Source organism: Dipodomys merriami, unplaced genomic scaffold (assembly GCF_024711535.1).
Source record: "Dipodomys merriami isolate MVZ:Mamm:240054 unplaced genomic scaffold, mDipMer1.0.p SCAF_408, whole genome shotgun sequence".
NCBI lineage: Eukaryota > Metazoa > Chordata > Mammalia > Rodentia > Heteromyidae > Dipodomys > Dipodomys merriami.
The window spans coordinates 662,783-690,120 of NW_027205693.1; the positions used below are offsets into that span (position 1 = coordinate 662,783).

At 53.7% G+C, this 27,338-nt stretch overlaps 2 protein-coding genes across 5 annotated transcripts in view; one reads left to right on the forward strand and one right to left on the reverse strand.

Moving 5' to 3' along the window:
- The window catches only part of LOC138806777 (low-density lipoprotein receptor-related protein 6), a 90,572-nt gene extending 78,856 nt beyond the window's left edge, over positions 1–11,716 (forward strand). Inside the window, exon 23 of one of the 2 annotated variants that reach the window (XM_069992130.1) lies at positions 11,068–11,716. In XM_069992130.1, the coding sequence (XP_069848231.1) occupies positions 11,068–11,074 (7 nt within the window). In that variant the 3' untranslated portion in view covers positions 11,075–11,716. Of the gene's footprint in view, positions 1–5,274; positions 10,000–11,067 lie in introns of those variants that run through there. The other variant, XM_069992129.1, reaches the window with a different exon arrangement.
- A 1,201-nt stretch (positions 11,717–12,917) lies between these two features.
- Positions 12,918–25,895, reverse strand: LOC138806778 (apoptosis facilitator Bcl-2-like protein 14). 3 transcript variants are annotated; one of them, XM_069992131.1, is made up of 7 exons: positions 25,828–25,895; positions 23,106–23,231; positions 18,858–19,285; positions 16,557–16,730; positions 15,722–15,792; positions 14,312–14,578; positions 12,918–13,144 (listed from the first exon to the last, which is right to left on the reverse strand). In XM_069992131.1, exons 3-7 carry the CDS (start codon positions 19,276–19,278, stop codon positions 13,106–13,108), a joined length of 972 nt encoding a protein of 323 aa, XP_069848232.1. In that variant the 5' UTR covers positions 19,279–19,285; positions 23,106–23,231; positions 25,828–25,895; the 3' UTR covers positions 12,918–13,105. The 3 variants fall into 3 exon arrangements, with proteins under 3 accessions (XP_069848232.1, XP_069848233.1, XP_069848234.1); XM_069992132.1 differs by lacking the exon at positions 25,828–25,895 and adding an exon at positions 23,907–23,954; XM_069992133.1 differs by lacking the exons at positions 23,106–23,231; positions 25,828–25,895 and adding an exon at positions 20,820–20,931.
- Between the last annotated feature and the right edge of the window lie 1,443 nt (positions 25,896–27,338).

Here is a 27,338-nt window from a genome sequence, read left to right on the forward strand (position 1 = left end):
GCCTTCTGTGTGCGTGGCGAGGTGTGGATTCCTAGGTGTGCATTTCTGCTTGTGTCTACACTGCCCTCCAGAAAGCTAGGTGCTAGAATTCCAGTTGCCTGAATTCTGTCCCTGAGCTTGTGTTTAAGCTCAAGGCTAGCACCTCATCATTTAAGTCACAGCTCCCCTTTCAGGTTTTTGTGTTTTAATTGGAGAGAAAGGTCTTGTGGGCGTTCCTGCCTGGGCTGGCTTTAAACCATGATCCTCAGATCTCAGCCTCCCAAATAGCTGAGATTACCAGGTGTGAGCCACCACTAGACTGTTAACCATTGTATTTTACTGGTGGAGCAAAATCTAGAGAAAACGGTGTTGTGTTTGATGAAGTCCATCTGTGAGGGGGCTGCATAGACCAGGAAACATTCCATGTGTGCGCTTGCTGTTCTCCAGATGGGTGGGTGAGGGTGCTGAAATGACAGGCTCTGTGAATTCCAGATGGAACGGCGTGCCAGCTGAAGTGTGCGTGCTGACTGGTGCTCTTCCTGTGAAGTGTGCGTGCTGACTGGTGCTCTTCCTGTGAAGTGTGAGTGCTGACTGGTGCTCCTCCCGTGAAGTATGAGTGCAGACTGTGGGTGCTCCTCCCATGAAGTGTGAGTGCTGACCGTGGTGCTCCTCCCGTGAAGTGTGAGTGCTGACTGTGGGTGCTCCTCCCGTGAAGTGTGAGTGCTGACTGGTGCTCTTCCCGTGAAGTGTGAGTGCTGACTGTGGGTGCTCTTCCCGTGAAGTGTGAGTGCTGACTGTGGTGCTCCTCCCGTGAAGTGTGAGTGCTGACTGTGGGTGCTCCTCCCATGAAGTGTGAGTGCTGACTGGTGCTCCTCCCGTGAAGTGTGAGTGCTGACTGTGATGCTCCTCCCGTGAAGTGTGAGTGCTGACTGGTGCTCCTCCTGTAAAGTGTGAGTGCTGACTGTGGGTGCTCCTCCCGTGAAGTGTGAGTGCTGACTGTGATGCTCCTCCCATGAAGTGTGAGTGCTGACTGGTGCTCCTCTTGTGAAGTGTGAGTGCTGACTGTGGGTGCTCCTCTTGTGAAGTGTGAGTGCTGACTGTGGGTGCTCCTCCTGTGAAGTGTGAGTGCTGATTGGTGCTCCTCCTGTGAAGTGTGAGTGCTGACTGTGGGTGCTCCTCCCGTGAAGTGTGAGTGCTGACTGGTGCTCCTCTTGTGAAGTGTGAGTGCTGACTGTGGTGCTCCTCCCATGAAGTGTGAGTGCTGACTGGTGCTCCTCTTGTGAAGTGTGAGTGCTGACTGTGGGTGCTCCTCCCGTGAAGTGTGAGTGCTGACTGTGGGTGCTCCTCTTGTGAAGTGTGAGTGCTGACTGGTGCTCCTCCTGTGAAGTGTGAGTGCTGACTGTGGGTGCTCCTCCTGTGAAGTGTGAGTGCTGACTGTGGTGCTCCTCCTGTGAAGTGTGAGTGCTGATTGGTGCTCCTCCTGTGAAGTGTGAGTGCTGACTGTGGGTGCTCCTCTTGTGAAGTGTGAGTGCTGACTGGTGCTCCTCCTGTGAAGTGTGAGTGCTGACTGTGGGTGCTCCTCCCGTGAAGTGTGAGTGCTGACTGTGGTGCTCCTCCTGTGAAGTGTGAGTGCTGACTGTGGTGCTCCTCCTGTGGGCTTGGTGATTACAGCCATATTCAGGGGATATTCCAGCTGTGGTCTTGCTGAACTACAGAGACGTGGGCAGGGGTGTTCTGTATGTGTGCTTAGTGTGATCAAGAGGCTTAAGGGTAGATACTCCAGCATGTGCTTGTTTGAGCCCCAGTTTTAAATGTGGTTTGAGTCGGCTCTCAGACAATGTGTTCCCTGGTGGGTTTGGATGCCTTCTGTGGTCCTGCAGAACCGTACTGTCAACGTTGAACTTCATGTTGTCTGGGGGTACCGCGATGGTATTCTGTGATGGGCATTGTGAACTCCAGACACAGGGGAGGTATTCTACCTGGGGCCCAGTGAAGTCCTGGTGTATAGGCATCACATTCTACCTCTGGGCTGGAGGAAATGCACACATCTGGGCTGTGCTCTTTGCCTGTGAACTGCTGAAGTTCAGGTGTATAGAGGATAGTTTCCCATACCTGAGGCTGGTGTTTCCAGGTCAGTAGTCAGGGCGCAGGAGCTGTGCTGTTGTCCCTCCCACAAATTTTCTTACTATTATTTTTTTGGAGTTTGTATAAGGGTGTTAGGATTTAATGTGTTTATTCAAGTGCTTCTCCATCATTCACCGTGTCCACCTTCCTTCCCCTGTCCATCTGTCTCCTTCCCCAGACTCGTTAATCACATAGGTACATTAGTATTCTTGCTGTATTTGCCCCATCTCATTCATTTACCCTCTCCCCTAGTCACCCACCATCTTGTTTCAGCTTCCTGATTCTCTTTTTTTGTGGAGCCAGTCCTGGGGTTTAAACTCAGGCCTGGACCTGTCCCTGAACTTCTTTGCTCAAGGCCAGAGCTCTACCACTTGAGTCACAGCTCCACCTCAACATTTTGGTGGTTCGTTGGAGATAAGTGTCTCATAGACTTTCCTGCTTGGGCTGGTTTCATGCTGTAGTATCTAGATCTCAGCCTCCTGAGTAGATACGATTACAGACTTGAGCTACTGGTGCCCAGCTGCAGTCTATATTTTAAAAGTAATTTTATTGTTACTATTAGTATGATGGTACAGAGGGGCTACCATCTCATAAGACAGGTAATGAGTACATTTCTTTTTGGACAATGTCACCCCTTCCTTCTTTCCCCAATTTTCCTCCTCTTTCCTTACTCACAAGTTATACACATCATTCTCCCTGTAGTGTGTGCTGAGTAGCGTGACTACATTTTTTGTTCACCCTCCCTCCTTCCCTTTCTGTACTACCCTCATTTAACCCCCCCAAGAGAAAAAAAAAAGTAAACACAAAGCCCACCACCCACGATAACAACAGAAAGAAACCATGTTGGCCGGGCGTTGGTGGCTCACGCCTGTAATCCTAGCTACTCAGGAGGCTGAGATCTGAGGATCGCGGTTCAAAGCCAGCCTGGCAGGAGAGACCGTGAAACTCCTATCTCCAATAAACCACCAGAAAAACAGAAGTGGCGCTGTAGCTCAAGTGGTAGAGCGCTCGCCTTGAGCTGAAGAGCTGAGGGACAGCGCCCAGGCCCAGAGTTCAAGCCCCACGATCGACAAAAAAAAAAAAAAAGAAAGAAACCATGTTGTATTATCTTTTTAAAAGAGTTAATGGTGACTCTTGGTGTGATGTAATCTAGTACTAGTTTTTGGCTGTTTCTGTGGGATGGCAGCCTGTCCACGTGACCAGTTCTACAATGGGTTGTTGTTCAGGTTAAGTGTGATTGATTTTCTAAGAATAAAATATTCTTAGGGAATTGAGAACTGCTAAACACAGAAATTTTGAGAAGTCAGGAGAAGAAAGTCTGCTTTTGGCTCTGTGTGTTGCTGTCAACAGAGCAAAAGATGGAATAAACAGGTCTCACTAAGTGAAGTGTGATTGCACACCCAAGCGTCAGGTGTGCCTGTGTTCTAGCCTGGTGATTGTGCATCCAGGCACATACACACCCACAGGGCACATTGGAGACTTACCATCGTACTGCTGTTCCGTGTGACTTCAGAAAGCAGCAGAAGTGTAGCATGGTGCCCTGCAGCTGCTACCGCTGTGCGGTGTTCCGAGTTGCCGAGCACTGGTAGTGTGGTGCCTTTGCCTAGGACAAAGTAGAAAGTACTTTGTGTTGTTGGCAATTCTCCTTTCCGTTGAGGGTGATACTTTTGTTTTCATGAGTTACCATAAGGCCACTTTCCTTGCCACATTTGTTAAAGCCTGAAAATAGAAAACAGGATTTAAAATTTTATTTTATTTTCTTAAGGTTTTTTTTGTTTTTTTTTTTTGGTCCGGTCATGGGGCTGAACTCTGGGCCTGGGTGCTGTCCCTCAGCTCTTCAGCTCAAGGCTAGCGCTCTACCACTTGAGCCACAGCGCCACTTCCGGCTTTTTTCCTTTTGCTTATGTGGTGCTGAGGAATCGAACCCAGGGCCTCAGGCATGCAAGGCAAGCGCTCTACCACTGAGCCATCTTCCCAGCCCAAGGTTTTTTTTTTTTTTTTTTTTTTATTGTTACTGTAAAGGTGATAGTGATGTGCAGAGGGATGACAGTTATGTAAGTCAGGTAAAGAGCACGTTTCTTTTTGGACAATGTGCCCCCTTCCCTTGCTCTCTCTCTTTCCCTCCCATCCCATCCACAAGCTGTATGGTTCGTTCTCCACATCGTGTCCAGTGAGTACCACTGCTGCGTTTGTTCACCCCTTGTCCCTCCATTTCTCTGACCCCCATGCCCCCTCAAAGACAGAACAAACTAAAGAAAACAAAAACCTCAACAAAGAAAAAAAACCTCTTGTTTCCATTTCCTGGAGTTTATTTCAATAATACATTTTCATTTTAAAAAGTTAATTCACGTTTTAAAAAAACCGAGCAAAATAAACATAATTTAATTAGAAACAATTCTGTGTAACCATTTCCCATGTCTCAAGTTAGTTTGTTTCATTTGTTGAGACTTCTGATCTGAATATTTGGCCATTTAAAGGCTAGGTGGGGAAACTTGAGAACATGTCGGTATTGATATTTGCAAAGCCTTGAAAAGCTGCTCAGCACATAGGCCTGCTCACTTCGGGGCTTCTGGCAGCCATGTCTCCCGAGGCGAGCAGAGTGTGTACCCCCGAGTTCCGTGTCAGGTGCTCCCTGTCAGAGGCGGCGTTTGAGTCCCTGCCCCTTTTCTTCTTGCCCCTTCTCTTGTGGTGCCCTTGTTTAGTGGGAACTCTTATATATAAACCATACATTATATACAGCATATATAATACATAGATGTATAATGAAATGAGGTGATTTTTGCCATATAGCTGGACACCAGCGGCTCGCACCTGTATTCCTAGCTACTGCAGCTGTGGAGAGATCTGTCTGTAAACCTAGAACGGGGGATGTAGCTCTGTGGCACACCTGTGCTCTTGCTTTGGTCCTCGGGTGCGACGCACAAGCTGCAGCCCTGGTACATACCCGGCCCCAGAACAACTTCGAGTACTCCTTTTCCATTTTGAAGTACAGCCCAGCTGCAGACGCAGCGGCGTCGCCAGGTTGTGTCCACCTCTGTCCCATCCATTTTCACTTGCTGCCAGGGACCACGTTGTGGTCACGAGTGTGATGCTGGGCTCCCTTCCTCTGCCCAGCACCCCTGGGGTCCGAGAAGGCAGGCTGGTTTATATAACAGGAACTCTGTCTTCCAGCTACCGGCCCTACAGCTACCGGCACTTTGCGCCCCCCACCACGCCCTGCAGCACCGACGTCTGCGACAGCGACTGTGCTCCCAGCCGCAGAGTGGCCTCTGTGGCCTCCGCAGCCACAGCCAAGGGCTACACCAGTGATTTGAACTACGACTCGGAGCCCGCCCCTCCTCCCCCCACGCCCCGAAGCCAGTACTTGTCAGCGGAGGAGAACTGTGAGAGCTGCCCGCCGTCTCCATACACTGAGCGGAGCTACTCGCATCACCTCTACCCACCGCCACCCTCGCCCTGCACGGACTCCTCCTGAGCAGAGCCGTCTCGGACCCCTCGCCCGGTGGAGACCCGAGTGGGGATGAGCAGCGTCGTGTACAGTTAACTTTATAAAGGGGCTAGGGAATGCTGAAGATATTTGTACAGAAGAAAAGGATATTTATATATTTTCTTAAAACAGCACATTTGCTGCTTGTGCCATAAAAGTTTGTACAAAAAATAAATTTGTACTAAAAGTTTTATTTTTGCAAACTAAATACACAAAGCATGCCTTAAACCCAGTGAAATGACAGCGTACAGAGGAAGCAGGGCTAGTAACGGCACCGCTGCTCAGGAGTGTCTGGGCCACATCGATACCAAAAAGGAAGAAAGAAGAAATTAAGTTCACCCAGCGATACTTGGAAATAACCAGATAGTCTCAGGTTGACACACAGTTGAGGGTCAACAAGAATTCACAGAAGGAAAACAAAACAGCATTACTGTTAACCTTGAACAAAGGGCTTCATTTTGTGACTCCTGATAGTTTTAGGAAGGAACGTAGATACCTGACAGTGATCTGTCCTGGGCTTTATTGCGGTGGGAGAGATCATGTCAGAAAGTTTGGCAGCCTGAGTCTGCTGTCCCCTGCCCCAGCTCTCCAAAGCTGGTGGACTAGCCCCCAGCCACCACTGGGCTCAGCCCTTCCGTTTGACTGCTGTTTTTGCATAGTGATCAAAAATTAGCCATATTATTGATCTTCAGTACTTCCAGGATTGTTTTCGTGCTCATTAGAATATCTACAGTATATGCAGACAGTGTTTCAGATTTACAGACCTGAGCGTTACGTTCTCTTGTAGATGAATCCTGTAGCATATGGCATCACAATATGAAATCATCTTCACATATGAATTTTGAGTAAAACACTTTACATATGTTCTGGTTAGAGACAATCTTTTAAAAAAATTGTTATCACTAGGTTTTTCCTATATTGATTGTGATATTTTCATGTTCTTCATGTGTTTTTTTTTCTTCAGAATGATATCTACATACATACCTCCTCTAATGTGCGACCTGAGTTTTATATCTTTCTTCCTGTTACCCACTGTGAATGTCAGGTTGGTCAGATTATTCTTCCAATCCCCTTGCGTGGTGTGTGTGTGTGTGTGTGTGTGTGTGTGTGTGTGTGTGTGTGTGTGTGTGTGTGTGTGTGTGTGTGTGTGTGTGTGTGTGTGTGTGTGTGTGTGTGTGTGTGTGTGTGTGTGTGTGTGTGCGTACGTACTCTCTTATCCTTTGTGGATTAAGACAGCATGAGTGTAGGGAGCAGAGGAGCAGGCTCAGTGTGAATTCCTCACCTGTCAGAAGGGGGTGGGTGGGGACGTCTGTGTGTCCTGCCTGCCCTGCCTTGTGTGGCATGGGGGCTGCTGGAGCCCCTGCTCTGCTGCCCGTCCCAGGCCCAGCCCCTTCTCACTGCTAATACTGTTTTTAATCTGGTGTGTTCTTGCTTTAATACATTGTGTTCAGTTATTGATTTGTTATTGTTGTTGCTGTCTTGATGAGGCCCTTGGGTATTATTAGGCTGGTGGGTTCCACAGAAGAGAGGACAGAGTTCTGGCAACAGTGAGGGTTGGAGCAGCTTATCAGGTACACTTGTTTTCGCCTGTGAGCGAATGATACCCGTCAGTGACTCACCTTTCACTCTGACAAGCAGGAACTCTTCCTCTTGTTGGAACAAAGTGTCCCCAGTCTACACAAGACGGACGTGGCCCCGGTCCCATGGTAGACAGCGGCATGTGACGCATACATGAAGGTGAAGTTTAGCAATCACTGGGTGCCACTTGGGGCTTGAGAATTCTTGTGTTTACAGTGTCGTGTGCATCTTTATCTGGTGGGCTTCCACTGTGAGAACTTGGACTGTAGTGAAATAAGAGCCGCCTTGTCTCAGCCCAAGGAGTTAGACCATGGTGACGACAAAGCACTCCGCGGAGAGGTGCTGGCTCAGTTAGCATCCTCTCTGCCGTGTTGAGAGGCGTTCCTTCATGGCTGAGAGTATTTCTCAGATGGGGGAAGGACCTCTTGATCCTCAGGCCAGATGCACAGCTAAGCTTAGGGGGAGAAAAAAGATTTCCACGAAATTTTAGTTTGTGTTTAGCACTTGCCGCATCACCAGTGGCAACTGTTGAGCAGAAGATTCCAGAGCTGTTTCTATTTTAACATAAAAATACCCAGTAAGTTTACCACCAGGCAATATGGGATTCTTTTCGTAAGTTTGAGGAAAACTATTGTAAAGGCACAATGGGACTTTAGGAATGAAGACCCTGTTTTCATCTGATGTGGGCTAAGTAAGCGCAAAAGCAGTTTGTTTATTTTTATTTTTATTTTTTTGTGCCAGTTGGTCCTGGGGATTGAATTCAGGGCCTGGATGCTGTCCGTGAGCTTCCTTTGCTTAGGCCTAGCACCTCACCGCTTGAGCCACAGCTTTCCCAGTTTTTGTTTTGTTTTTTTTTTTTTTGATAGTTTATTGGACATAAGAGTCTCACAGACTTTCCTGCCCAGCTAGCTTCAAACCACGGTCCCCAAGATTACAGGAATGAGCCACTGGTGCCTGGCTAAAAGCAGTAAAATTTTACTGATGACTGAAGTGCATATTAAGCTCAGTTGCGATGGTCGCTACAGTTATGTGGAAGGCAGGAGGATCGTGAGAGTTTTAATGCCAACCTGGGCCACATAGCAAGTTCTGGGTCAGCATGGGCTGTGTTTGTAAGACTGTCTCGTAAAAACTAAATACCCCAGTATCAGTCATTTGGTTAAAGTGCAAGGTAGCCACACATGTTTTACGCAGCCCTCGCTTTTGAGGGAGCGTCTTTTTCCTTGCATAGATCAGAACCAATCCTTTTATTTCTTATTCAGAAAGAAAAATCTGGGGGTTTTCACACCCCTAAATAATAGTGCTCACAGGGTGGATAGGAGAATGTTAGCGTTTTGACCTCAGAGACTACACTAGGTACAGATAAATGACTGTTGTTTAAATCGTAATAGCATTCTTTTTCTTTCTTTCTTTCTTCCTTTCTTTCTTTCTTTGTACCTTTCCTGGGGCTAACCTGAACTTCTTTTGCTCAAAGTCAGTGCTCTACCACTTTAGCCACAGTTCTACTTCAGTTTTTCTTTTTTTTTGTTTTTTTGTTTTTGTTTTTGGTAGTTAACTAGAGATGAGTCTCATGGACTTCTTTTGCTTGGGCTGGCTTCCGACTGGCAATCAGATCTCAGCCTCCTGAGTGAGTATAGGCGTGAGCCACTGGCACCCAGCTCCCAGTTTCTGACCTCTAGGATCATATACTTTCACAATAGTCTCAGAATGTGGCTTTTGACCTTCTTAGTTTTAAGAGTAGAGGATATTGGATCTTAAGACACAAAATTATGTAATTTGAAACACTGATGTGAGTATTGTTCTCAGGACACTTCTCTGTGGTTGGGTTCTACAGATTAGACTAACTCGGTACCTAAATGAGGGTGGGGATTCTTGGGTTTATTGTGATGACTTAGGCTGGGGACGGGGGAGATGGGGGTCTAGTATTGGGGCTTAAACTCAGGACCTGAGTGCTGTCCCTGAGCTTTTTTACTCAAGGCTGGCATTCTACCACTTAAGCCACAGCTCTACTTCTGACTTTTTGCTGGTTATTGGAGATGAGAGTCTCAGAGACTTCTGCCCAGGCTGGCTTCAAACCACAATCCTCATATCTCAGCTTCCTGCGTAGCTAGGATCACAGGTGTGAGTCACCTGCACCCTATATTAATGATTTAGAATCAGAGATTCCTGGCTCTGCTCTCGTCCTTCGCCTGAGGTGAGATTTACCCTTTCATAGCCATTTGAAAACTGTTGATTGCTGAAAAAGATTCCTAGATAGAACATGCCCTTTGCTCAAGTACAGAGAGTACTTTGAGACCGCGTGCTTTTTCTGCTTACTCTCTGTCTGAGGTTTGTCTTTCCCAGAGACAAGATGGTGAGGTGGAAATGTGCATCTGTTTGTGTCGGTGCCTGAGTCTGGATACTGAGAGGAAAACAGCAAGGAGTGATGTGGTCCAGTGCCGTGTGGAGCTGTTAACAGGGTTAGTGAGGGATGTGAGAATCAGGAAGGATGTCGGGCCAGGCTGGCTTACATACAAGTGAAGGAACTGGCAGTGCTTTCGGGTGTTTATCCTGTGTGTTCTTAAATTGTTTCCTAAGCTTTAACTTGTCGTGTCTTAATGTCAGCTGGTGTTTCTTGTACATCGACGTGGGTACGATGGTGCTTTGCAAGGATGTATTTATATTATAATGGCCAACATTTGGTCATCCCTCGTCTCCCTCACTCCCCTCTTTTTGTAAAATAAGTGCTTTAATTATAAACTGTACAAAAGGACCTTGTATAAACCCTTTTTCATTATTACAATAAGCTGAATTGTAACAAATGAAATGTTGATTTTTTTATAATAAAACTTTGGAAAAATACAAGTGTTCTTCCTTCTTCGTGAGAAGTTAAAACCCTTGCCCTTCCCATGATGTCGGGAGGACTCAAGTTCCGGCCTGGTGGGGCCTGGCTGTGTCGCTTGTGTTCACTCAGGTCCTGCCCTAGAGAGGGGTGGGGAGGACCCTTGCCCGAGTCAGTGCTGGTGGAATGTGGTTGGAACAGAACGGCTGGTGAGCTGTGCTGCAGGTGACCTTTGTCACCAGGCTGGGTGTCACGGTGTGGAGTCGCTCCGCTGCGTAAGACCGTGCGGTGACACCTCTACAGAGCTGAGCTGGGGGTCCTTGCTGAGCTCGGCATCCGGGCGGTAAGTTCTGCTGGCTGTGGCGATAATGGGAAGGAGGTCCGGAGTGCTGCAGGACTGCAGCGACTGTTCCCTTCTGCCTTGATACCGTTCTGCGCCTGGGCTGCTTGCGACAGATTCCACAGATGCACAGATGTCTGTCATTTTGGAGAAACGTCTAAGAGCTTTATTGAGCTATAATTTGCATGCAGTGCATGGCATGCATTGAACACACACGGTGATACACGTCCTCATGTAACAGGGAGATGGTCGAGGCAGTGAGTAGTTCAGTACCCCAGGGCCTGCCTTCGTCCGCCCCTTCCTGTCCCAAGACGGTCAGTGGCTTCCTTTCTCAGTGTGGATGAGTTTGCATTTTCTAAAGTTTAATAAATTTATACAATGTATCCTTTCAGTTCTGCTTTTACTCAGTAGAGTGACTTTTTTTTTTTGGTCAGACCTGAGGCTTGAACTCAGGGCCTGGGTGCTGTACTGAGCTTTGTCACTCAAGACTGGCTAGCACTCTACTGCTGGAGTCAGAGCTGCACCTACAGGTGTTTGCTAGCCCATGGCAGTAAGAATCTCACAGGCTTTCCTGCCCGGGCTGGCTTTGAACCACAGTCCTCAGATCACCGCTTGAGTAGCAGGGAAGACAGGTGTGAGCCACTGGCACCCGGTGTATGCTTCACTTTTTAAGAAACTGGCCATTTCTCCTCGAGAAACTGTTAATGCTTTTTTTTTTTTTCCTTCCTTTTGGCACTACAGGATTTGAACTCACGCGTGGCCCTATGTTGATCTGCGTGGGGCTGCATGCCTCTCCTCGACCGCCCTGCACACTTCAGCCACTCCGTGCCCTGGGCTCCGCACCCTGCGCTCTCCACCCTGGAGCTGCGTTCCTGGGCTGGCTCAGCCTCTCACCCGTGCAGGACTGGTGGAAACGGTCATTTGTTATTTACTGTTTCAGGCAGGAGATGGAGACTGGCTCCTGGCGCTTCATCTTGACAAGAGGTCACAGGTGACAGCAGGTTCTTGAGCGCTGGTCGGGACTACAGGCAGCAGGGGCCACACTCGGTCACATACCCGTGTATAAGCCAAGCACTGGGGCTGGGCTTGTGTCAAAAGTCGGCCTGGCATTAGGTCTACGGAATGAAGCTATACCTATTCTTGTTTATCGATGTTTCTGGTCCACTAGCAAGCCCGTTCCTTCCTGGAGAGACGTTTTTACATTGGGAGTTTGGGAGCATTCTTGAGGAAAGGCCCAGTGCAACCAGAGACAGAAAGAGCAAACCACGCAGGGGAAAGTGAAGGGATAAACTTGCAGAGCTGGGCTGGACTTGGTTGGATAACGAGGAAGGAAGGAGGCTAGCAGGAGGGAACATCCCAAGTAGAGACTTCTCTCAGGCTCCGTGGTGAATGGTTTGGTTGGATCAGGGTGGGTTTTATTTGGGGGGGGGGTGTCTATACTGTCTCTAGTTGTGAGCAGAGACCCTGGTCCAAGTCCCCCTTGAGAGAGGAGCAGGAAAGACCCAGCATGACTCCTCTTAAAACATGCCACACTCCCACTGAACACACCTCACTTTCTAGAAAGCCTCATGGACAGAGCCAGTTTCTGAAGAGCAGTGAGTGAGGGCTGTGTTGGAGAGAAGATGGGAATAAGAGGGAGAGGAGAGGAGATGGGGGGGGGAGGAAAGGAAGAAAGGGGGAGGAGAAGGGATAAAAGGAGAGGAGGGGAGTAGATTCTGGCCTCAGCCCAGGCAAGCAGGCCTCAGGAATGTGGCAAGGCCTCTGCTGTCGGCTTCCCCTGCTTCTCTGATTCTGGAATACTGACCCTTTGGACAGCGGTCATTACTACTCAGGGAATAACCAAGGGACTCCTCTCAGAGAGGCTCGCGCACTGAGCCTCTGCAAACTGCCAAATGTTCCTTAAAGCTGCATCACTACCATGAGAATGGCGTCATCTCTGTCTACAGGTGGGCTTGGGGCTGTGCCGGGGGGAGGGGGGGGGGCGCGGCAGGGGCAGTTCCTGGGGCTTGAATTCACGGCCTGGGCACTGTCCCTGAACTTCCACTCAAGGCTGTTGCTCTACCACTCAAGCCAAAGCTCCACTGCTGGCTTTTTTTTGTTGTTTAGTTGGAGATAAGCGTCTCACAGACTTTCCTGTCTGGGCTGGCTTTGAACCTCAATCCTCAGATCTCAGCCTCCTGAGTAGCTTGGGATGATAGGCGTGAGCCACCCGTGCCTGGATGAAGTCATGTCTTTTATTTAGTTATCCCATGTGTAGTTCAAAAAATAAGGCCAGGCACCGGGGCCTTGTACCTGTCTGTATGGAGGCTGAAGTGGGAAGGATTGCAGTTTGAGACCAGCTCGAGGAAAAGAGGTTTAGGAGACACCGCCCCTACCACCCCGGCTTCAGCACAAGCATAAAAAAGAATGCTGTTCTAGGCGGATAGGGGCAAAAAGTTTGAGAACCAGACCAAAAATAACTAGAGCCCAAAGGGCTGGAGGTGTGGCTTAAGCAGCAGAGCACCTGCCCAGCAAGAGCAAAGCCCTGAATTCAAGCCCCAGCACCACCAAGAAATCATTATGTAAAATGAAGAGTACTAGATACCAAGAAGCACGGGCAGGCAGTTTATGGCTTTCCCTCACAAGGTGGGTGGCCGGCTGGCTGGACTTGCTGACACAGCTGGTGGGGGACGGCTGGGACAGCGGTCCCCCTCTGTGTGGGAAATCAGTGTGACCACTTATCTTTGTAGACATCCCCACGTCCAGTGGGGAACCTGAGCCACGCTGGTCCAGCGGAGTCTCAGTCTACTTCGTCATGTGATATCCCAAGTATTTTTTCCTAGAGGGGGAAATGAGAGAGAGAGAGAGGGGAGGTAAATCCCCCCAAATTCCGAGTCTGATTCACCCTAGCAGTGAGTCCCAGAAGGGCTCCCACGTCCAGCCCCATCGACGGCCTTCCTTCCTTAAAGCCTGGAAAGGCGGGGCTCGGGGCTGCACCTCGCGCTGACCCGTGCAGGGAATCTTGATGAGGCGAAGTTAGCTCATTGCTATGTAATCAGACGATTGGACTGATAGATGTCTTCTCCTCTCCCGGTTTCTGAACATCTAGGTTGTATATAAAGTAATGGTAGTGGCTGGGTGCCTGTGGCTCACGTTTGTAATCTTGGCTACTTAGGAGATTGAGATCTGAGGATGACGGTTCAAAGCCAGCCTGGGCAGCAAAGTCCATTGAGACTCTTATCTCCAGTGAATCACCAAAAGAGCCAGAAGTAGGGCTGTGGCTCAAGTGGTAGAGCATCAGTCTTGAGTAGAAAAATCCACTAACAGCACTTAAGTCATGAGTTCAAGCCCAGGGACCAGCACCAGAAAACAACAACAACAAAAACTAATAGGAGCTATGGGAGATCACAGAGGCGGGAGACACAGCTCCTTGAATGTAAAGAAACTGCTTTGTGCTTGTGACCCACCTCCTCAGGAGGTTGAGACCTGAGGATCACAGTTCAAAGCCAGCCCAAGAGTCATGAGACTCTTAACCAGCCAAAGAGCCAGAAACAGAGATGTGGCTCAAGTGGTAGAGCACCAACCTAGAGTAAAAACGCTCAGGGACGGCACCCAGGCCCTGAGTTCAAGCCCCAGGACCAGCGGTTTCCACTGTTTGCTTATCACTATATGTGGTCATGGGTCCTATCTGGTGACAAAAGGTTGCCAGACCCCTGGACCTCTCTGCTGGCCGAGCGGCCTCCTGCCCTGTGGGCACCATTTGCCCACCCTCTGCCTGCAGGATTTGCCAGGGCAGAAGTCACGTCTTGTGACTTGGCATCTCTTCCCGCACACCCGACCCATCCCGGCATGCCTGTGTCTCGCCGTGCCCTGCGTGGAGCTCACGTGGAACAGGTGCCAGGCAACAGAGGCCTCTCAGGTGCGCCCCTGCCTCTCCTCCCCCCAACCCCCGCAGCACCCCTCCCGCCCTGGGGTGCCCCCCTCTACCCCGCCCCTGGGCACTCACCCATCCTCCGTGCTGCTGGACCCAGGGCGAGAAGTGATCCTTCAGGTACTTCGCTCCGAAGCCCAGCACCCGGTTCATGGGGTGGGTGTCAATGGCCGTGAGCTTGGCCATGGCGTCTATGGCCAGGGCCGCCTTGAAGCCCTGGGCCTTCACCTCCGACTCCCCGCGGGTGTCCACGTCCCTCAGGAACTGGTCCGTGATGGTCTTGAACGCAGGGTAGGACAGCGTCTCCCGGAGGCTGCTCAGCAGAGCCTTGTCCTTCTTCAGCTGTGGATGGGAGGCAGGCGTCGGCCCGGGGCGGGCTGGGGCCGGGCGTTGACCCGGCCGTGGGCAGCGTGGACGGAGGTGCTGACTGGATCTATCCAAAGGTAACTGGCCACAGACCGGGGGGGGGAGTGGGGGGCAGCTCTGGGAGTGTCATTTTGAGGACCCTGTGTAAGGGGGGGGCTGCTGTGTTCACCAGCCACCCCATACCTTTTCCTTCCACTTCACCTCCCACCTCTTCCTCTGGCTCACTGCCCTTAAAGAAATCACTGCTGGTGGTCACTGGTGCTCACGCCCATCATCCCAGCCACTCAGGAGGCTGAGATCTGAGGATTGCAGTTCAAAGCCAGCTCAGGGCAGGAAAGTCCATGAGACTCTGATCTCCAAGGAACCACCAGAAAACCAGAAGTGGCGCTGTGGCTCATGTGGTAGAGCGCCAGCCTTGAGTGAAAGAGCTCAGGGAGGGCGCCTGGGCCCTGAGTTCAAGTCCCACAACAGACAAAAGCAACCCCAGCTTTCATTCTGTGCTTTTCCTGGGCCCTGCTCGGGGCTGCTCACCACAGGATGCTGGTGCCCAGGGGGGAAGGAGATGAATATACCCCTACATCTTCCGAACTCGTTCTTTTTGCCTTTTTCTCTTTCGTCAGTCAGGGGCTTGAACTCAAGGCCTGGGCACTACTGTCCCCTAAGCTCTTCTTCAGCTCAAGGTGAGCACTTTACCACTTGAGCCACAGCTCCACTTCTGGTTTTCTGGTGGTTCATTGGAGATAAGAGTCTCATGGATTTTCCTGCCCAGGCTGGCTTTGAACCATGATCCTCAGATCTCAGCCTTCTGAGTAGCTGGGGTGACAGGCATGAGCCACCGGTGTCTGGCCTTTTTCTTTTCTTTCCTTTTGTGCCAGTCCTGGGACCTTGACTTTGGGGCCTGGGCTCCGAGACAGTTTTAAGGGTTGTCCCCTGCCCCCCCACTCAAGACTAGCTAACGCTCCACCACTTGAGCCGCAGTTCCCACTTATGGCTTTTGGTGGTTCACTGGAGATGAACCTCCATCCCCAGATCTCAGCCTCCGGAGTAGCCGGGATGACAGGCGTGCTAAACGAGGGCGTGGCCAGGAGCCCAGATCACCGTTGATGGAGATGCTCGCACCTCTCTTTCCAGTTGGTCTCCCGAGGCTTTCAGCAGTGCCACGATCCTGCCTATCACGGGGTCTTCTCCGTCTGTCGGGGGAAGGCTCTGTTACTTCTTCAGGGCAGGGACACAGTCCTCACAAGAGGCCGGCGGCCATGCCTGCATTTCCAAGAGAGGAGGGCAGGAGCGGCCCAAACCCCAGGATCCTCTCCTCCAGCCTTCTCTCCTTCCTCAGTACCCCAACCCCACCTGGAGCTCAGCCTGCCCTCAGAAGAAGGGCGCTGGAGACATGGTCCTCCCGGCTCCTGTCCCTTGAGAGAAACCCCCTCCTTCACAAATCGTTGGTTGTTTTTTTTTTTTTTTCTGGCAATGGGATTTGAACTCAGGACCTGGGTGCCATCCCTGAACTTTTTCGCTCAAGGCATGCGCAACACCATTTGAGCCATAGCACCACTTCTGATTTTCTGGTGGTCCATCGGAGATCAGAGTCTCACGGAATTTCCTGCTTTGAACCAAAATCCTTGGACCTCAGCCTCCTGAGTCGCTGGGATTGCAGGCGTGAGCCACAGCGCCCAGCTTTGTTTTCTTGTCACGTCAGCCTTCAAATGTGATGGCTTTGATCTGGTTCATGTGTACACCTTGTAGGCCTCCCTGGGCCTGGGGCTCCTCTCCGGTCTCTGTGGCCCATGGTGGGCAGAGCCTCACACTACTTCAGGGCTGGGGACACAACAGGGGGGCCATTTTGGAGGGAGGGGGAGGCCAGCCTCCCGCTGCAAGCACTGGGCTGGGCGATGTGTGACCCCGACCCCTCCCAGGCTCACCCCAGCCCCCAGGCTGGAGCAAGGCTGCTCACCTTTCTCGGCTCCCGTAGCTCCTTCTGCCCCTCCAAAGCCTTGGTGGACAGCGTAGGGGACCACGTACTCCTTGAGCTTGTGGCCTCCCTGGTGGAGCCGGTCTTCTGGTGGCGGCCACGAGTAGACAATTTCGGCCACTCGGTTGGCAATGGAGGCAACCTTGGGGTCCACGGCTGAAACGGAACAAGATGGTGCTGATCTCCTCCAAGAATGACGTTCTTGTTTGGAATACTAACTTACAAAACTGTTAGCCCCATGCTGGTGGCTCACACCTGTCATCCCAGCCACTCAGGAGGCTGAGGTCTGAGGATCACGGTTCAAAGCCAGCCTGGGCAAGAAAGTCTGTGAGACTCTGATCTCTAGTTAACTGCCAAAAGAAAGAGAGAGAAAGAAGCTGGGCACCAGTGGTTCATACCTGTCATCCTAGCTACTCAGGAGGCTAAGATCTGAGGATCACGGTTCAAAGCCAGCCTGGGCAGGAAAGTCCATGAGACTCTGATCTCCCATGAACTACCAGAAAACTGGAAGTGGCGCTGTGACTCAAGTGGTAGAGCTCCAGCCTTGAGCTGAAGAGCTCAGGGACAGTGCCCAGGCCCAGAGTTCAAGCCCCATGACCAACAACAACAACAAAAATAACCATATACATACATACATACATATATATATATATATATATATATATATATATATATATATATATATATATATATAAACAAACCAGGGAAAACACACGGCCCTGAGTTCAAGTCCTACTATCAGCCTTTAAAAAAAAATGATGGGCCTGGGAAGGTGGCTCAGTGGTAGAGCGCTTGCCTTGCATGCTTGAGGCCCTGGATTCGATTCCTCAGCACCACATAAGCAAAAAGAAAAAAGCCAGAAGTGGCGCTGTGGCTCAAGTGGTAGAGCGCTAGCCTTGAGCTGAAGAGCTGAGGGACAGTGCCCAGGCCCAGAGTTCAGGCCCCACGACCAGACCCCCCCCCCCAAAAAAAAAAAGACAAAAAATAAACGTGTTAGAATGAAAGCCACTGTTCTCGTTCATCATGGCTGCTCATGACAGGCAGGTGGGCAGGTGGGAGGGTTCAGGAAGGCTCCCTGCTTCTTTAAGCGTCTAATGGTGGGGTGGGGGCACTGTGGGGCTGGCAGAATGCAGGCTGGAGTAGGGGCTTAGTCCTGGGCCTGTGCTGTGCAGAAGCCAGGCAGAGCCAGGAGCTGGGAATGATTTCCCTGAGCCGCAGTGGGCCATTTTCTCCCCAGCAGGTACAGCAGAGGGCTCTGGGGTGCATCCCACAGGACACGGTGTGGGGTGTGGGGAGGAGCAGCCATGTGGAAGAACTTTCCAGAAAGTGAGACCCATTGTCCTTTCCTTGCTAGCTTTTGTTTACAATCCCACTTAAAAGGTAGACATGATGGCTGGAGTCCCCTTAACTACCTTGGAATATAAGGTCATATATCTAATATATACATTATATATTATAGAAATATTATAATTACAGGTTTTACACATGTTGCCTATGTGTTACCCAGCCTCACACACCGTTTTCCAACCAAACTCCTTGACCCCTGCTGCTCTTGGTTGATTGGTTGTTACGAGGGCTGGCACTCGAGCACTTTGCTCAAGGCTGGTGCCCCACCACTTGAGCCATTCCTCCAGCCTGGACTCTTTTTTTTTTGGGGGGGGGTCCAGTCGTGGGGCCTGAACTCTGCGTCTGGGCGCTGTCCCTCAGCTCTTCAGCTCAAGGCTAGCGCTCTACCACTTGAGCCACAGCACCACTTCCGGCTTTTTTTTTCTGCTTATGTGGTGCTGAGGAATCGAACCCAGGGCCTCAGGCATGCAAGGCAAGCGCTCTACCACTGAGCCACCTTCCCAGCCCAAGCCTGGACTTTTTGCTATTACTTAAAAGAGCTGGATTCTCCTGACCATTTCTGCCTGGGCTGGATTTGATGTGTAGTCCTCTGGATCTCAGCCTCCTGTGGTGGACATGACCCGCTGCCATGCTGCTGTTTCTATTCATTTGTATTCTCAATCTCATCTAAAAGCTTTAAAAAACTAAACTAAACTAAACCAAACTCCTTCGGGCAGCCCCTCCTGGTCAGACCGGCTGTTATAAATATGAGCACAAAGCTGGGCCCCCGTGGCTCACGCCTGTCATCCCGGCTGCTCGGGAGGCTGAGATCTGAGGATCGTGGTTGGAGGCCAGCTCCCGGGGAAGGAAAGTCCGTGGGGGAGGCTGCTCCTCACCGGATGGACACGGAGGAAGGAAAGGAGGATCGAAGGAAGGAAAGGAGGGGATCCGGCCTACCTTCACTCTGCAGGCCCTGCTCCACGCTGGGCAGGGACAGCGAGGACGCCTGGCCGTGGGTGCGGATCTCCCCGGGCGGCGAGCTGGGTGAGTCTTCCTCCCTCCCCGGGCCTCCCCCAAACAGCCGCCTCCAGGACGGCCTCTTGCCAAAACCTAGGCTCTTCTCGCCCAGCATCGCCGTGTGCCTCCAGGACCCCGGCCCGTGTTGCGTCCAGGCGTCGGCTGCCCAGGGCCCCGGTCCCTTCTGGGGCTCGGTCCTGGTCCTCTGCAGCTTGGCCGGGAAGATGGGGCTGCCCTTGAAGGCATGGTGTCTGGCGTAGAAGGCCAGGATCTTGAACTCCATGCTGTCTGGGTCGTCGTCCGACAGCGGGATGTCTTCCAGCTCGCACGTGCTGCTGCTGCTGCTGCTGTTGCTGTACATGGCGGCTCTGCAATTTGCAAGACAAAGCCACCCGTGTCCCCGTGGGCGCGGGGACGCCTTGGCGTGGCCAGGTGAGGGGCCAGGTGAGGGAGGGCGGCCTGTATTTTTCCAGACTTTAAGTGCGCCAGCGGAAGTGGAGGGAGCTGAGCAGGGCCGGGTGTGGTGGTACATTTCTATAATCCCGGCGTCTTGGGAGGATCGCCGTGGGTGGCAGACACGCGGGAGACTCCAGCCGAAAAGAAACTAAAACTGCAAGGGCTGGGAGCTTGGCTCCCATGGTGGAGTTACTGGGTGGGGTTTTTGATACAAAGCTCCCTTTACCCCCACAGGGCCGGACCCCGCAACTGAAGCCACTTGGCTGCTTGGTGGGCGGTGGGGGGGGGGGCGGCCCCCTTTTCTTGAGGCCTTGGGAGAAATTCCCATGCACCTTACAAACCGCGGCTGGAGTTTCCCAGTGCTGAGCAGGGCAGCGGTCTGGTGAAGAGGGGACGTGGCCCCCCACATGGTGGATGCTGGGGTACAGGGCGGCATGGCGGGGTGGCCTGGCGTGGAGGGGCCGTGGAGAGGCGTGGAGCGGGGGTCGGATTTCCTTCACACCCAGCCTTCCCCGCATCGCGCGTGGCTCCCGTGTCACTCAGTTCAGTGGGCTTGGGGGCGGCTGACCCTTCACTCCGTGGTCCCCCCCCACTTCTTCCAAGACGCCCCAGGGCGGCTTCAGCCCCCGCAGATTTCAGCCCCGTGCCCCGCTGCTCCTCCCTCCCACGGACACAGACTTTCTCCCAGCAACTGCCCACGGGGGCTTTTGTCACACACAAAGCGGCTTTTGTCACCCGCGTTTCCCTCTGGAGCCACCCCTCCCCTGGGGGGCACCCTCCCCTCCCAGCAGCCTCTGCAGGTCCGTGGGCCCGTGGGGGAACCCCGTGGGCCCGTGGACTGCATCACAGGCACTGAGGGGCGTGACAAGGCCGTGGGGTGACCACCTAGCCCCCTGCGCCACCAGGGCCGGAGCCCAGGTGTGGGGGGGGATTGGGGGGTCCCCTCTGCCTGACCCTACAGAACCCCATGGTGCCACCAAGTTCATGTGGTCACTCTGAGTGACCCCGGGCCTGGCCCGTCACCCCAGGATTGCCTGTGCCCTGGGCGCCCCCAAACCTCCAGTGCACCTTCATCCTGAAAGTGAAATGAGGAACGCGGTCGCACAGAGCCCGGGGCGGGGGCTGGGGCCTCGTGGTGCAGGGTGGGGGGGGGAAGCCCCCCCAGCCCGGAGCCCCGGACCCCGGGGTGTCAGCCCAAGTTCCCCGGCGGTGCCCGGGTCTGCGAGCGCCAACCCTGGTTTCCCCACGCTGGCCCTGACTGAACACGGGCACACTGAGCTCACAGGGGAGCCAGGGCCCCATGGTTGACTCCACTCACTGCCAAGGCCACCAGCCCAGAGACCGAGCTGGGAACTTTGTATCCACGGGGCGCCAGCTCCCCCAGCCAGGCCTCCTTCCTCCCCACCGGCCGCCCCTGGACGGTGACTCAGCCTGCGGTGCCCTTACCCGCTCCCGATCTGTCTCCTGATCTGTGCCTGGAGGGAAGGTCACTGCCGGGCCACTCTCAACCTCCCAAGCTCAGGTGGCTGAGCCTAGCCCAGGCATGGAGACCGAGGCCACTTCCTCCACAGGCCCCGCCCCCGCCGCACGGGAGGGGCTGCCCTTTGCCCCCTGGTAATTTGCCTCAGAAATGTCTTCCAAGTGGGACCATTCCGGTTCTCCAGTCTCTTATCAGTTTAAGGCACGTGGGCAGCCGCCGCCCTCAGGGCAGGTGTGAGGCTCAGCCTGCTTGACCTCAGGCCCAGAACCTCCATGGGGCTTTGCCCTACATCCCCCCCCCCTCCAGTGACTCTGGAGGCTGAGACCGGAGGATCGGGTTCCAAGCCAGCCCTCCCCGGCCCCCCCCGAAAGTCCCAGAGACTCTGCCGCTCTCTAGTTAGTCACTAAAAAAAGCTAGAGGCGGTGGGCACTGTGGTTCAAGTGGTGGAGCACCAGTCTTGAGTGAAAAACAGCTCAAGGACAGTGCCCAGACCCTGAGTTTGAGACTCAGGGCTGGCACCCCCCTTCTCTCCCACCCCTAAAAAAAAAGGTGTGTTTTCATGGTTTTAGGCCCCAGAGAGCCATCGGTATAGTTGCTGATCACTTTACAGGTTAGCTCAGCTGTGTAGCCCTCCTGGTGACCTTCCTGCCGCAGCTCAGGAAACTGAGGCCTACCATGGCTCAAGGCAGCTAGGATGGACAGAGACCAGAGCCCAGGACACCAGCACCGACCACTGTCCCATGTGAGCCTTTGCTCGATGCTCTGCTCACCATCACGGCCCTGGGACTTCGGCCTAGGAAATACCAGTGGATGTGCAGAGGTGGGGATCGAACCCAGACTTATGCCTGGGTGAGGCAAGCTGCCAGCCTCAGAAACCCTGTGGCCCAGGCTGCCTCTTCCCGTGACATGAAACCCCCCTGTGGTGCTGGGAGAGATTCTTCCAGAAGGCCCACATCACAGCGTCTCCAGTCCTGGGGGCATCTGCCAATTGGCCGGTGTCTTCAATGAGAAGCACCTGACGCTTTCCGCTCCTGGGCCAGGCACTCTGCCAGCTGAGCCACGCCTCCCACCCCTGCCTGGAAATCTACCAGGAAGTCTGGAAGGAGCCAGAGGCCTGTGGATGGATGGATATGGATGTGTGGCTGCTGATATGCAAATGAAGATATGTAAATGCAGGCATGCAAATACAGCATGCAAATGAGCAGCCATGGGTAAGTGCCTGGGCCGGCTGCCATGGCTTGGGGCGGGGCTGCGGTGGGTGTTGGTGGCGCCATCGCCACGTCTTTGCAGGTGGCAGAGGGACCCTGTCAGGATGGTGAGCTGGGCTGCGCCAGGCACCAGGCAGGATATCCCGTCGGTGACCCCCTTGCAGCCCAGTACCCTGCCCAAAGCCCACCCACCTCCTGACGTGGGCTCCGGCTGCCGGGCATGGGTGCTTGGGTCTCTAGGCTTGGGGGAGCATCGAGTTCGGGGCTGCTCATGGTACTTACTCTAGGTACTCTGGGAACTCACTTTGGGCACCCTGTGTGTTCTGGGTACTCATTCTGGATGCTCTGGGTACTTGCTCTGGGTGCTTGCTCTGGGTGCTCTGGTACAAGCAGAGGGAAGAGGCTGCAGCCCCACTCCATGCAGAGGTCCGAAGGGACAGAAATCATTTGCCCAGCACCCACCCTCAGAGACAATGCGCAGAACAGACACAGACGCTGGCATGAACACACGGTGGGGCCTTAAGGAGGGACAGGGGTGGCGGTGGAGGGGGAAGGGGGGTTATGTGAAGTACAAAGAGATCCTGCTCCGAGGGAGAGATGTCCCATGGCTCTGTGTGTGTGTGTATGTGTGTGTGTGTGTGTTGACACTAGGGTTTGAACTCAGGGCTTTGCACTCTTGCTTGCCTTTTTTACTTGAGTTTTCCTGCTTAGGGCTGGTGCCACATCTCCACTTCCAGCTTTTTGCTGGTTCACAGGAGTTGAGAGTCTCACGGACTTTCCCGCCCAGGCTGGCTTTTAACCATGATCCTCAGATCTCAGCCTCCTGAGTCGCTGGGATGACAGGCAGGAGCCATGACACCCGACTGAGTTTTCAATGCTGTCCCTGCACAAGAACAGAAGGGTGTGAGGTGATGGGCTCACCGGCCCCATTTCACCTGGCCGTGCTGCGATCGTTTACCAGCGCTGCCTTGGACCCACGGATACGCAATTCTCCAAGGAGAAGCCTCAGGGCGCTGCAGGGAGCCGTGTTTGGGTGGCGCTTACCAGGCGGCTTTGTCCTGGGCCAGGCCCGGCCCCTGGCCTCGCTTGGCTGGAGGAGCAGCGGGCCCGGTTCCGAGTTGGGGTCATGAGATGCGTGGAGCCTGATGCTGGGCGTGGTGAAGCTCCGTCCTAGGAGGAGGGGAGAGTTGGTGAGACCCTATCTCTCTGGGGGTTTGGAGGGGGAGGGGGATGGGGGGAGGGGACAGCCGTGTGTGCTGTGTGTGTGGGAGGTTCTGGTGACAGCAAGCTGCTCTCTTTCCTTCTGACTCTGGTCCTTGCCCACCTGCCACTTTCTGCGCTCCCTTCTCCCCTGCCCCCCCCATGTCGCTGGAGTAGTGCCCCCCTCCCCCCATGGATCCTCTCCACGCACAGCTCCACAGTGCAAAGTCTCAAGTGTCATCTACGAACACTCAGGGTGCCCACAGTTCACCCCCAAACGCCTCTGCTTAGCTGAGCATCCAGCATGATTCTTCTTTTATTCTAGGGAGGCCAGGTAGGGGAGGCCGGGTAGGGGAGGCTCCTGGAGTTTCTGGTAAAGTCCGTTCTGTGGCCACAGCCCCTTTGCCTGGAGGGGTCCCCTCCACTGGGGTCACCCCTCTGAGGACCCCAACCTCCCCGTCTGCACCCCCAGAGTTCCTTGTGGCCTCCACCGAGCACGGCACCCGCGTCTGCCAGCTTCCCATGGCAGCGTTTGGCCGTCCTTCCCTGGGGTGCCTTGCTCCTCAGCCAGAGCTGTGGAGGCTGCGACCCCCAAAATCCACGACTCCCAGGGCCCCCCTCCCTGTTCACCCCAGGCCAACGCACCCCCGCTGGTCCGCTCACATCCCCCCAGATTGCGGTGGCCGGGTGGGGCTGGGGGGGTGGGGGGGCAGCTGGGCCTGGCACTGAACCTCTCACCTTCCTGGCACCGTCACAGAGGTTTCCACGGGAGGCAGAGCTCTGTGGAATGCCAGGGTCTCTGCTACCGCCAACGGGGCCCAGGGCGCTGAGACCCCCAGGTTAAAACCCTTTACGGGAGGCCAGCGGTGCATGCCTGCCATCCCAGCCTCGTGGGAGGCCAAGAACTGAGGATCCCAGTTTGAAGCCAGCCGGGGCAGGGGAGTCTGTGAAACTCATCTCCTGTGAACCACCAGAAAACCAGAAGTGGAGGTGTGGCTCAACACAGTAGAACGCCGGCCTCAAGGGGAAAAAAAACAAACAAGAGCTTGCTGCCCCGAGTTCAAATCCCAGTGCCAGCACAAAAAAACAAAGTTAATCTGTACTTGAGAAATTAGACTTGTGTTGGGTATTTAGGCCGAGGAGGGCAGGGTAGAAATAAAGTTGGGCCGCGGTTCAAGCCTTGCTGGGGACACAGGCAACGGGCCCTCCTCTAGAGTAACAGAGTCTGGCGGTTCCTTCGATCATCCCTTCTGTCCCCCACCTGCACCCATATTCTCCAACAGGGAGTTGTGTGGGAACTCGAACCTGGGACTTCACCCCTTCAAAGAGCCTCTCACATCCCCTGGTGAACCCTGACCTGGGAGACGGTGCTTGCCAGGATTAAACAAATGGCCACTGCCTTTGTTCAACATGGGGTTGAGAAGATTTCAGAGGAAAAAAAACAACCCACATACAAGAGCGTGAAGGGCCGCCTGTCTGACTGTGTGTGGTGCCGGTGGACGGACAGATGCCGGTGGATGGACAGAAATGCTCTGCCACCAAACCAAACCCAAGTGGCTGAGACTCCTTGGAGCAGGGCCGGGGCCTGTTAACCCATCCACCCAGGAGCCACTGGTAGAGCCGCACTGACACACCTGGCCACTGGGTGGCGCCACACACACACACAACAATGAACTGGCAGGACTTTGCCTAATTCAACCAAACGGGTGGTGGTGGGGAGGGGGGAACCGACAACAAACCAAACCAAATAAAATAAATGATGGAGATGAGAGTCTCAAGGATTTATCTGCCCCTTGGCGGGCCGCCAGGGTTACAGATGGGAGCTACTCCGCTCGGCTTCCCTCTGCTTCTCCAGAGAGTTCCTTTCTATCTTTCCTGTTGGCCCTTGGCCTGCCACGGTGCTTCATGCCCACAGCTCCTGAACGTCTGTCCCCGAGCCTGTCACCCGTGCCTTGAATTATAAACGGTGGCACGCGATCACAAAGCCCGGCACGGCGTCCCTCGGGTTATCTGTCCTCCAGCCATCGTGGTTGCTCTGTGCCACGCACATCATAAATCCAGATGCACATCATAAATCCAGATGCACACCTGTCTGGTATTACTGTAAAAATAAAGTGTCTGTCATCCCAGCAACTCTGGAGGTTGAGATCTAAGGATTGAGGTTCAAAGCCAGCTGGGTGAGGAAAGTCCATGAGATTCTGATCTCCAATGAAAACCAGAGGTGGAGCTGTGGTTCAAGTGGTAGAGCACCAGCCTCAAGCTAAATTGCTCAGTGACAGTGCCCAGGCCCTGAGTTCAAGTTCCAGGACTGGTACACACACACACACACACACACACACACACACACACACACACACACACACACACACACATTTTCAAGTAAAACCCAGTCACTTGGAATAATTACAGCAGAAACAGTGTCTTGTATCTACACAGCTGGTATGTCTGCCACCCTCTTATGTAGTTTATATCAAATGTTGTTCTAGATCCTTCTATCAAACCCCATTTCCCATTGGCCCGAGGAGCTGCTTGGGTTCGGTGGCAAGCTCGCTTGGCCCTTGTTTACCTGGTCAGTGGTCACCGGCCTCCGTCTTTCGGGGTGTTTCTGTTGGGTGAGGAATTCCGGGCCAACGGTTTAGAACAGAAAGAATGTCCTCATTTCCCGGGGCTGAGGGAATCCGGAGGCGCTCCGGGCTGCTCATGATTTGTGCTGTAGTAGCTTGTGTGTGCGTGGCCTCCTGCAGGCTCTTAAAATCTTACCTGCTTTTGCCTATGTTGGTCCTGGGGCTTGAACTCAGGGCCTGGGTGCTGTCCCTGAGCTCTTTGTGTGCAAGGCTGGCTCTGTACCATGTTGAGCCACAGCCCCACTTCTGGTTTTCTGGTGGTTCCTTGGAGATCAGAGTTTCACAGACTTTCTTGCCCGGAAAGTTTGCAATCCTCAGATCTCAGCCTCCTGAGTGGCTGGGATGACAGGCAGCAGCCACCAGATAGAAGTGTGGAGGTTTGAACTCAGGACCTTGGGCTTACCAGGCAGGTGCTGGGCCACGTGAGTCACGTCCCCAGCTCTTTGTTTGTTTCTTGTCCGGCAGGGTCTTGGACCCAGGCTGGGACAGGCCTGGACTCAGATGACCCCAGCACAGCCAGGGCCGGCTCACAGCTCGGTGCTCAGCTGCAATGCCTGAGATGGAGGCTGGCCGTGGAGATCCAGGCTGGCCTCCCACCACCATCCCCTCAATTCCAGCCCCCCAAATAGCCGCCCGGCTCAGAGATCTTCCTTGGGGTTTACAAAGTCTCCCCCCTCCCCACCCTGTGTGCCTCATTCGCAGAAGCCCGCGTGCTCCCAGACCCCAGCCCTCCTCTCTGGGGCCAAGGTGTTGAGTAAGCCCCCCTCGTGATTTGTAGGTGTCATGGAACCAGCTGGGGTCAAGGGACTGAGGCCCGGCTCCGCTCCCCAGCTGCCCCATTACCGTGGTGGGACTGCAGGGGTGCGGAGGCGGGGCGGGGGGGGCAGGGGTGGCAGTGCCCGCATTCTCTGCTGGAGGGCGGGGTCTAGCCTGGGCCCCGCCTGCTCCCAGTTCAGCCAGGTCCCCCCAGGCCACACCACTGAGACCTGACTGAGCCGTGGTCCCCGCCGCCACGTCGTCCCTTCCCAAGTGTTTTTCTCGGCAATGGAAACGACTTAGACTTAACCCCTTGGGGCCGGGGGAGCTGCACCTGCTGCACCACGCCACCGCCCAGGACACCACGGCCCTGCGTGTGCCAGTCCCAGGAAGGCCACCGTGGGCACACACCATGCATGCAGGGCAGCTGCCCTGCCCCGGGAGGCCAAGCCAGGCTGGCTCCCGCCTCCCTGCCCCTCCTCCGCCCCCCCCGCCCCCCTCCTTCCTGGATGAAGGAGATGGGGAGGGGGGACAGGACTCTGCAGGACACCACTGACATCAAAGAGCCAGGGCCAGGGCCATAGGACCCAGTGTCTGTGCCACTGTCCTGAGGTTTGCAGACCTGCCTTTGCGGGAACAGACAGACACTGGACACACAGACACGGGACACACAGACATGGGACACATGAACACAGAA